The following is an 11,398-nucleotide window of genomic DNA, read 5'->3' on the forward strand; positions in this document are numbered from 1 at the left end:
GAGACAAACCCAGTACCACACACTCGATACGGTCACGAGACAAACCCAGTACCACACACTCGATACGGTCACGAGACAAACCCAGTACCACACACTCGATACGGTCACGAGACAAACCCAGTACCACACACTCATTAAATCAGGACTTTTTAATACAGATCCTCTCATGAGGAAACAGATGCTCAGACATTCTATTGGCAAATGTCTAAAGTGAGCCTCATTGCACCTTCTAAGCTGGGGGGGGGGGGGTTATGGTTGCACGTAGCTGGTCTGTAGTAAGACAGTCAGGGCTCTATCAACATTTTTTTCCCAAGGAGCACATTGGCCCCTTACGTTGACAAATTTAGGAGCACACCAACATATCCCAATTAGCAGATGTGCTCCTAAATCACTCCCCCCCCCCCCCACTAGTTAGCACACATTATTGTTCAGGAGGAAATGCTCCTAAAATGGGAGCTCTGCAGGAGAGCCCTGACCTCGCTAACTACCGCTGCAGTCATTTAACATCGCTGCATCCATTCCAAAAATAAATATAAATATAAACATTTCTACATTCAATTGTACAAAATATGTTAAATATGTACATGCGAATATAAATCATCCCATTGAGAAGCATCTGAACATAAATAACCCCGGATGGGGCAGGGCGGGGGAGGGGGACTTCCTCACTGCTCCTGCGTCGCCATGGCGATGCCCACTCGGGCGTGGCGGATGGTGCGTCCGTGGAGCTTGTAGCCCTCCTGCTCGACCAGCGCCACGGCGCCAGGTTCCATGCCCTCGGCTGCCACATGGCACACGACCTGGTGCTGGTATGGGTCGTACTTGCCCCCGACGGGCATCATCTTCTCCAGGCCGTGCTTGGCGAAGACGGCCTCCAGCCGCTCCTGCACCCGCTGCAGGCCCTGGCGTGTTTTATGCGCCCCCTCCTCCGCCCCCTCGCCCTCCTCCTCCGCCTCGCCCCGCAGCTCCCGCACCACCAGATCCAGCAGGTCCGCCACCTCCACCAGGTCCCGGCAGAAACTCTGGATTCCTATTGGTGGACACGGAGAAGAGAGGGGTGTTAAAATCGGAACAGGTTAACAGGTGCAGGTGAGACTGACCAGGTGCTGCGGGCCATTTGGGTCCATGAAACACAGAATGTTATTTTACAAACTCGGAATGAATCTCACCAAAGGTCTTGGCATCCTCAACGAACTTCTGAGTTTTCCTCCGAACCATTTCAGAATCAGCCAAGGCTTTTTTGTACTTCTCCTGGAAAACACACCAAAGGCACACACAAGATTATCAGACAGTGATTACATTATCTGAAAAAATAAAAATCTCAAATATATCCAAAACAACAAAATTAGTAAATTATTTTTTAAAAATATATTTAAAAGTAGAAACAGCGCCCCCTGTCTGTGGCCGCTGGTCTTACAGTCAGGCTCTGGACCTGCTCCCCCAGCTTGGTGGCTCGCATCTCCAGCATCTGAATGTTGGTCACCGCATGCGTCTGCTCCGTCGTGCTGTCATCGCCATGGCAATCGTCACCCGTGCTGCGCTGCTGTGCTGCTGTACTGTACTGAAGAGGAACTCTGGGTAGGACAGGGAAATGACACATTAGACGAACTCTGGGCGAGACAGGGTAATGACACATTAGAGGACCTTACAGGGACAAAACGGATGTTCAGATAATAGAAAGCACAACTCAAATGCTCTCAGCACTGTCCTAGAAATAGGAACTCTAAAATTCCATTTAATTGTGTCCCCACCAGGGGGTGTGAGCCTCTTTCCCTTCTACTAAAAACCATGAGATCTGTGTTGTATTGCCAATTAATACTACTTTCATTAGGCCCAAACTTTTGCATCTTCAGCACAATCTTTCAGAAATGCAGTTACGGATTACTCTAAAGGTCTGTACCAAATACTGACCATGCGATTTAATGAGTCTCCATAGCAACAGAAAGTGGAGTCTCACAAACTCATTCGCATCTGTGCAGGATATTCAGGTGAAAGAGCTCCATTTGGCCTGAGCAACAGCAGCAACATATCAGAGAGGACTATAGTGTGTGGTGTAGCACAGAGGTGAGGGAACTGGCCTTGCAGTCTGAAGGCTGTAGCTTTATCACTCAGCCAGGGACTGTCTGGCATTTCCCAGGATCAGCACCATTCACACACGATGGCACCAGCAGGCTAACCCTGGCCAGTACACACTGGTGAGCCGTGGTTTTGTTAACTGGCATACTAACCAGGGAAGCTAGCTAGCACTAGCCAAGCAGCTTGCTAATGATGAAAGTGTAATGTACCCTATAACAGCCAAAAGCCCTGCTATACACTGATGTGGATATACACTTATGGGAACTTCAGAAACATTTGCCCAACTATTACATGCATGTACAACAATAACTGGGCAACCAGTCAGTAAGGCAAGCTATCATGCATTAGCTGCACATGCTAAATTATTCTGCTGTAGCTAGTAGACATAATTACCAGCGTAGCTCGACGGATGTCTGGGCCAAACTAGTTTTGCATGCTTGATCCATGAATGTCACGGGTTTGTCCTCACTAAGTTCTAAACAATACATTTCCAATAAGTGTTGAGCAGCAAACTGCAGGTTGAAAGAGCCTGAATCTGCTGAGTGAGTGTAATGTGTGGAGGGCGCAGGGGCAGTAATTTAACAGGCAGACGAGTAAAATAAACGCTGTAAAGTTGAGAAAGGAGGGCCAGCGCACAGTGCCTGCAGAGAGAGAGGCGGGCTGTGTCTGCTCGCTGCTCAGAGTGGTTTACGCCTCCATTTCCCAGGAGAGGGGGAGAACGGCACCAGGAAACGTTCACTCAAGAGTTCAAACAAACACATCTGCCTGCAAACAAAACAAACCACAGCTTTTCAAATAAACAAAGCTAATTGGTAACAAAATTACCCACGTGGCTCCGTATGCAAACAAGTGGCTACTGTTAACTGGTCTAGATATGGATGGAGAAGGAAAAGACCTATTTATTAGCCATTTTCATTTACAGCACAGAAAATACATACATTTTAAAACTTAATCTCTATTTAACATGTTTCCTATGTTCTTGTCCTGTGTAATCTGCTATGCTAAGGGCTGTTGCAACTATGCTTCTTTTGCAAAAGAAACAATCTTTCATGCTACTGCTGAAGAATGAAAAACAATTATTTTGGATGGTGAAACAAACCGTTTCTGTTGTCAAATCCATAATATATTCTAAACGGTTTTGCAAACCACAAGAGCCTGACAGGAAGTGTAGTGTGCAGTCACTCTGGACTTAGGATCATTGTGGGGAGTTTCATGCACGAGGACCTCCTGCTTCAAACCGCAGGGTAAACACTGGACAGGAACAGCTCAACAAATCAGACCAGCTCAGAGGAGAGAATCGGCTTTTTATACTGTACAGGAAGGAGACGCACCACTCCTGGACGTAGCGCACACACGCACACACTCGCGCACACACACACACTCGCGCACACACACACACTCGCGCACACCCTAAAACAAACAGGCCCTGAAAGGAACACGTAAATAAAACAGGTGAACTCAGACCAGCTGACTGACATTTACATCATTTAGCTGAAGCGCTTATCCAGAGCAAAAATGATTTGCATTTCAGCACGACCATCCAAGTTTCCAGCAAGTAAACAAGCCTGAAGACAAATTAGCACTGTCCACACAATTTTAACCCAACCAATATAAGCTCTTAAATAAATAAAAAATTTAAAAGATGGTTTCTCTATTAGATGAAGACATCCCAAGTCCATGTAGACTGATGCTACTCCTCCGAGTAAACTGATCGACTGTGTGACGCACAGACTATCTTTAAAGAACCTACCAGAGAACTTTTCCAGGTGTCCAGAAAGTGGCCTCAGGACCCAGGAGGTCAGTTTAGAGTGACCCCCTATCTTAAAAGGCGCACTACTGTACTGCAATATGTCAACCTGACCAAACATGCTTACCAGAACGGCTAACGGGTGTAGGTGGGTGTAGTACAATAGAAAGGTTTCAAGTTCGATTGCTAACTAGGACACTGCCGTTAACCCGAACTTCAGTATATATCCAGCCCCATCTGCATAAACGGATACTGTGTAAAAGTTGCGCAAGTTGTTGTGGAGCGTCCCCTAAATTCCAGCGATGTAATGTAATCAGACTCATTTTTTTCGAAGAAATGCCATTTTAAAGCAACCAAGGGCACATTGCGGGCAAAGGGCAGTGTAAGCACACGTATTCATCCACGTACTACAGAACGGGACACAAGAAACGTACAAGAAACATTGTGCCTGTCTAGACAACTTATTTTCTCTATACAAGTTCAACGTCACATATTCATGTCTCCAAAACTGCAGTCGTTGTCTATCCAGAATTACCAGTAGTTAGAGCGGGTCATAAATCTAAGGACAAGAATTTAAATGAAGAAATGTTCGTTAAAATTTTAGTGTGCGCCTAAGAGCAACTCACTAAAGCTCCTACCAGGAAGTGAATCATCACAGATGAATAGCAAACAAACACGTAGAAACTATCAGACTTCAGGAAAAAATATCTATAAAGTAAGATCCTGTTCCACACCAAACAGTTTATTTCAGAAAGGTAAAAATAATTCCAACGTTCAGTGATTTTAAAGCCAACGCAACGCTACAATGCTTTCCACCAGCGAACTTGAAGCCAAATTAATACGTGAGCCCAAGCGCTCAAGGAATGGATCCCAAACGTGGCATCAGGGAGTGTTTAAGCTTACACCCTATCTTCTAAACTGTCATGAAAAATAGCCATATATTTTATGAGTTAGCGGATATAGCCATCTATGTAACATATTATCAACCTGTAGTGTGTCAATATGCATTACCTGGAATACAATATTCGTGAAACGTTTTTATTTCGATTTTTTCTGTTAACAGTGTTAAAACAGCCAAAAAGCGTGAAAATACACAGACTAGCAGCTTTAACACTCGAAGTTAAAGCTTTAATTTGCCTTAGTGTAATAATGTCTCAAACATCTTTCATTATTTCTGTCACAATGTGGAGCGGGCGACACGGCTACGAGCCAACAGAGTCACAAGACTGGAGACAACAGCCAACGTTAGCCATTAAACCAGCTAAGCCACCCGCAGCACAAGCCAACACTTATATAAATACTGGCGTTATTAACTCGCTAACGAGCGAAAAAGAGAGAAGATATAACGCAAAATAACGAACCTAACTAACGTCAGTGACATCGTTTCAAATAACGGCGTTGGGCCAGCGCTAGCCAACTGTTGGGGGTCAAACAACGGTAATACAGTACTAGCCATCGTAGCAGCTAACGGTCGAGCAAGGGAAGTAGTCTAATATAATACGTTAGATTTAACAAAATACGACATATACAAAGCAGATGTAATATACATATAAATAACGAATATCTTACTCGTTGCTCTTCGAGATGAAAGACCGTACTCTCCCCAAACAATTTAAACGGTTCCGCGAACAGCGTAAGAACTGTATAGCCATAGCGAGCCGCCACTGACTGGCACGACTTTCACTATCGCGGCTAGACCGCCTATTACCCAGCATCCATTTCGGGACAAATTAACGGAACGTCATTTTTCCTACCTATGGGTTACTTTAGAAAATATAATCCAAGCCTTTTTAAGTATCATATAATTTAATATATATTTTTTAATTAAACAAATCAGCTGTCACGCTATTTCATGCTAAGCAATGAAATTACCATTAATTACATAAGCATAATGTTTAGGAATTAACCGGCAAATTATTCAATAGACTCCTAGTTGGTCTAAGTGTGGACACCGGACCAGTAAAACTGACTATATGGTAGAAAATGAACAAGTTAAAGACAAAGCAAACGAGCCAAACCTGCATTCTATTTATAAGAATGAAGAAAATTTTTCAGAGAATTTAAACAGATTTTCCACAAACTTAATTAATCAAGATATTGGCTGGAGCAAAAACCAGCATACGCAGGTATCCCCCAGGACGGAGTTTGAAAACCTCCACACCAGTGCTTCTCCTGAAGGATTTGCTGTTGATGATGACCTTAAATAACCTTAAGCAGGAGAGAGATTGTGGAGAACAGCACCACACCGTGGTGAATGCATGTCTATGCATCTGCAGATGGTCCTTGGATAAGGATTCGTGTGTCATTGATGAAGAGGCTCTTGATGGATCCATCTGAGGCCAGGAGGAAGACGTGTCTAATTTTCCATCAGTAAACCTCCGAAGAGCTGAGACATCACTGCTCTCATTGGGCGTCATTCTGAAAACTTTTCCTAAATTATTATTTTTGTTCTTAAAAATGTTCAGAAGAAAAACCAATATTGGATTTATGACATGTGCAGACCTTTGTCTTTGTGCATATCCCAGGTGTATGAGATGATGAATGCAGACTCTGAATGCTGATGTAAGTTTTACACAGAATACTGTTCATGTGATTAATATAAGGAAACAGCCACAAACAAATACAGATAATAAAAAAAAGATGAATGCTGAAACGTTCTTGGAAACGTTCTCACACACAGTATACAATTACATGTGATCGTACACATGTTTTATGAATGAGGCCCATTGTGAGAGGGTATTCACACTTTGGAGAGAACAGTAATTAACTAACACAAAGGATCAGTACAGAAAGTCGTGATTTAATTTGTATTTATCCCTTAACCATCTCCAAGTAAAAAATAAAAAAAATTAAATTAAAAAAAAATCTGTAAAGTGCAAAGTTCAAAGGTTAGTGAGAGGCTCAAAGATGCAACAACGATGTATAATATGCGGAAACATTATACCTCATTGTTTTTGTTAGATATTTTGGAATAATTACATTTATAAGTGGTTATACAGTCCAGATTCATAAGCAATGGTACTGATCTCTGGTACTATAAAAAATGTCCAGCACCAGAAGCATCTGCAATGAGTTTAAACCTTAGAGGTTTGCATCAGTGAGAGTTCATTAGCACCAGTTACAGCGAAAGAGTTTAAAGTTTGTGACGCCCTTATCTCAGAGCAAAGAGACAACATTGCACAGTGTAAAAAATGTGACTGAATAAAAATGACGTGTACAAAACACTCAATGTCTCCTCCACTCTCAACAGCAGTACATTAAAAAATAAGGACTTGAAACTACTCTTAAACATGGATCATTTGTGTTTTCGTCTCATAGATCTCACAGTGAAACCGATTTTTTTCTTTCCATTTGGTGACCGTTCAGAACCAGCCTGCAACAGAAAATCCCAGCGCATTCATTCTCCAAAACCACAAAAAATGTTTCCCTTCAAATCGCTCAAAAGCACTTCCCCTCCATCTGCAGACAGCTCAGTCCCCAGATCTGAACAGGTGTCGTCCTGTCATTCACATCGATCACAGACACACCCCCACTCAGCTTTGAGGTGAGGTCAAAGCACTTGTCCTCTTGCTCTGTGGTAAAGCAGAGGCATGCGAGTTGAAAGATGCCCCCTGGGAATGAAATACATCCAGGAACTCAGTTTGTTATGCGATGATGACAACCATCAGGAGGGAGCTACCCAAACCATTCTAAAGAGAGGAGGGGGTGAGGGTCAAAGGGCATCCTCTCTCTCTCTTCCTCTTAGTCACATGACACAGAAACGTTCTCCTCTGGTTCAAGCCTTCTCATTGGTCCTCATTTCCTTTAGGTTCCTTTCTTTGACTCCCATTCCTGCAAACAGGTAAATAGTGATGTCACTTCCTGTACCACTTCCTGTACCAGCTCTATCAAAATGGTAAATGTGCGTAGGCTAAACGCAGCAGCTGCAGCTGCACCCTGACGGGTTTGCGGACAGCGGGAATGTGGGGACGCACCTTGGTCTTCTGCAGGACGTTTCCTTTGGTGGACGCGTAGATGGAGAGTGGCCGCTTGCGCAGTTCTGACGCACAGTTGACTGGCAGCAGAGTATCGCCGTAGTGACCATCGCCCTTCCCGCCTTTTACCTGAAAACACACCTGTTCAGTCTCACACTCCCCACAGAGGAGCTGCTGAGCAGCAGCATCAGAGCACAGACTGATGGGGAGGGGGTCAGTACTGCAGTGTGCTGTAGTGTTTGGGGAGGGTCAGTACTGCAGTGTGCTGTAGTGTTTGGGTCGGTGGTTTGGGGAGGTCAGTACTGCAGGGTTTGTGTCGGTGGTCTGAGTTGGGTGAGTACAGCAGGGTTTGTGTCGGTGGTTTGGGGAGGTCAGTACTGCAGGGTTTGTGTCGGTGGTTTGGGTCGGGTGAGTACTGCAGGGTTTGGGTTGCTGGTTTGGGTTGGGTGAGTACTGCAGGGTTTGTGTTGGTGGTTTGGGGAGGGTCAGTACTGCAGGGTTTGGGTCAGTGGTTTGGGGAGGGTCAGTACTGCAGAGTTTGGGTCAGTGGTTTGGAGAGGGTCAGTACTGTAGAGTTTGGGTTGGTGGTTTGGGTTGGGTGAGTACTGCAGGGTTTGTGTTGGTGGTTTGGGGAGGGTCAGTACTGCAGGGTTTGGGTCAGTGGTTTGGAGAGGGTCAGTACTGCAGGGTTTGTGTCGGTGGTCTGGGTTGGGTGAGTACAGCAGGGTTTGTGTCGGTGGTTTGGGGAGGGTCAGTACTGCAGGGTTTGGGTCAGTGGTTTGGAGAGGGTCAGTACCTTGCTGGCAGGACGGCTCTCGTCTGGAGCACCGAGCGCTCCTCCTGCTAGAGACTTCCTCAGGTTCTCCTTCACCACGCTGAGCTTCAGCTCCAGCTCCACCCTCTGCGCCTCCTTCTCCTTACAGCTCTCCTCCAACCGCGACACACGCTCCTCCAGGGCCGTGTGCTTACCCGCTACGGTAATCACACACACACGTAATCACATAAGCACACACACCAGCAGGAATATCAGAAGCATGATCTTGGTCTATAACACATGCTACCACTAGATGGTGGTAGAGTTCCACAGGAAACAACTTTTCTGCTCAGTCTTCAGCTGTAACTACATTACATCGCTGGCATTCAGCAGACGCTCTTATCCAGCACCACTAACACAATTCTTTACTTTAAAACATTTTTGATGTGTGTGAGTGTGTGTGTGTGCGCGCGTGTGCGTGTGTGTGTGTGTGCTACTCTCTCACTGGCAGAGCTCTTCAGCTCCTCCTTGGCCTCCCTCCTCTCCTTGCGCAGGAGGAGCAGGGCATTTCGGACACCGTCCCGCTCCCTCTCCAGCTCCTCCTTCTCCTGCAGGTACCGCCGTGCGTCTTCCTCCGCCCGCGTCTTCCCGTACTTCCCGTAAAGATTGGCGTCTGAGACGGAGGAGGAGCGAGAGTGGCGTTACTGCCTCAAACGCGTCTGCAGGATCACATCATCCCTCTCTTTATCTGGTGCCAGGATCACATCATCCCTCTCTTTACCTGGTGCCAGGATCACATCATCCCTCTCTTTACCTGGTGCCAGGATCACATCATCCCTCTCTTTACCTGGTGCCAGGATCACATCATCCCTCTCTTTACAGGGGGCCAGGATCACATCATCCCTCTCTTTACCTGGTGCCAGGATCACATCATCCCTCTCTTTACCTGGTGCCAGGATCACATCATCCCTCTCTTTACCTGGTGCCAGGATCACATCATCCCTCTCTTTACCTGGTGCCAGGATCACATCATCCCTCTCTTTACCTGGTGCCAGGATCACATCATCCCTCTCTTTACCTGGTGCCAGGTACCACAGAATGCCCTGCAGGCATTAAACAGACCCAACCGTCTTCCCGCCATAGCGGTGAAGGAGCAGGGAAAGCCGATCCCGGATTAGTCGTCAGGGGCTGGAAGAATCTCCCGAGCTACTGTAGCAAACCACACAGCGAAGGGTCAAAGGTCATAAGGCTGTGACCCGAGGGGTTGTGGGAAGGTGAGGCAGTCACGCTCGCTCACACAGAGAGCGGCAGAGAACCTGAGAGGGGCTCGTAAATATCAGGTTACCCCACCCCCCCATTACCGACGGGAAGGGGCGCCCTTTGAAGCGACCGCGCCAAAGCTTTCACTCGATACTCTTTAGGTCATGGAACGCGGCAAGAGTCGGGGGGGGGTAATTGGCGGTCAGACACAGAGATGGGCGAAGAGCCATAAACCTGACAACATCAGGATGACCCAGAGCAGCCGTGCCCCTCTCTACACCCTGCACCGAGCCGGCCCGGGAACAGAGGACCGTCTCCGTGGTTACAGTGTCACCGCGGTTACCGTGTCACTGTGTTTTATTAAGAAGCGTAAGACGGGTGGAGACGCGGGACTCCAATCTTGTCTGACTGGGAGGAGAGCATAAATAAGACGACTGCGTTTGTTATTCACAAGGAACCTGAAATCTGATAAACACTGTGACTCATTCTCAGTCTAGACCTTTCAACATCTGAATCATTGTCAGTTTATAATAAAAACCTTCTACAGATACACCCAGTTATTATAACCCTGTAATGTAACCCTGTAATGTTACAAATGCCTGTAATGTAATAACCCAGAGTATAATATCCAGACAGTGCAGGCTGTCTCACAAACAAACACACAAACATGCACACACACACACACACACAGACACGCACACACACACACACACACGCACACACACGCACACACACACACACACACACACACACACACATACGCACACTCACTCATTCAGAAATTCCCCACAGCCCGGGGGGGGGCTGGAAACAGGAATTTGATTCTGCTCAACGAGTGTAGAGCTTACTGTACCCCCCAAGCCAGGGACACTCCCCCCCTGTGCCCCCCCAAAACCCCCCAGCCCCCCCAGCCCGGGACACTCACTGGACCCGTGCCCCCCCACGTGGCCCCCACTCCCCCATGGCACCCCCCCCATGCTCCCCCAGCCCCCCCAGCCCGGGACACTCACTGGACCCGTGCCTCTTCACGCTGCCCTGGGGCTGCAGCTTCTCTGTATCTCTGCTGGAGAAGGAGGAGCGTCTCCTCACTGGGGCGTTAGGCTCCGCCCCCTGCTCCTCTGCCTGTGCGGGGGAGGGGGGGGGGGACACAACGGTCAGTGACAGACGCGACAGTACAGTTCCCCACACAAGACTTCCTTCAGCAGACCCTGGATGCCCTTTCAGCCAAACTGCAGAAAGTGAGATCAACACGTCTCTCATTCCCAGACTCCAGACACAGTGAACAGAGATCTTTTCAACTCTGCACAGCTTCCACTGAAGATATTACAAAACGTCCCAGAGGGGTAGAAATGAAACCACGGCAACATTTTCAATAAACAACTGAACCTCTGACCGGCAAGGAACATTCGGATAAAAAAACCAAGGGGATTATGGGTAATAAACATATTCTACGCTACGTTAAACTAACTGGAGAGTCACAGGTTCGTTTTTTGGGGGCATAGGGCACAAACACACTCAAACCCCCAAGACACCAGCCCCCCACAGCCCCCGAAACCGCCACCCCTCCCTAAACCTGGCCCTCCCCCA

General features: G+C 47.0%; 2 protein-coding genes across 7 annotated transcripts in view; both read right to left on the bottom strand.

Annotated features, from left to right (window-relative positions):
• Positions 1-134: 134 nt before the first annotated feature.
• Positions 135-5,538, bottom strand: grpel2 (GrpE-like 2, mitochondrial). The gene is made up of 4 exons (XM_035410312.1): positions 5,393-5,538; positions 1,418-1,574; positions 1,170-1,251; positions 135-1,030 (listed from the first exon to the last, which is right to left on the bottom strand). Exons 1-4 carry the CDS (start codon positions 5,536-5,538, stop codon positions 666-668), a joined length of 750 nt encoding a protein of 249 aa, XP_035266203.1. The 3' UTR covers positions 135-665.
• Positions 5,539-6,602: 1,064 nt separating this feature from the next.
• Positions 6,603-11,398, bottom strand: part of afap1l1a (actin filament associated protein 1-like 1a) — a 29,586-nt gene continuing 24,790 nt past the window's right edge. For all 6 annotated transcript variants that reach the window (XM_035410309.1, XM_035410307.1, XM_035410306.1 and 3 more), the window contains 5 exons: positions 10,822-10,933; positions 9,057-9,224; positions 8,594-8,769; positions 7,798-7,926; positions 6,603-7,654 (listed from right to left, as the gene is read on the bottom strand). In XM_035410309.1, coding sequence (XP_035266200.1) covers positions 7,628-7,654; positions 7,798-7,926; positions 8,594-8,769; positions 9,057-9,224; positions 10,822-10,933 — 612 coding nt within the window. In that variant the 3' untranslated portion in view covers positions 6,603-7,627. The remainder of the gene's footprint in view (positions 7,655-7,797; positions 7,927-8,593; positions 8,770-9,056; positions 9,225-10,821; positions 10,934-11,398) is intronic.

Source organism: Anguilla anguilla, chromosome 3, assembly GCF_013347855.1.
Source record: "Anguilla anguilla isolate fAngAng1 chromosome 3, fAngAng1.pri, whole genome shotgun sequence".
NCBI lineage: Eukaryota > Metazoa > Chordata > Actinopteri > Anguilliformes > Anguillidae > Anguilla > Anguilla anguilla.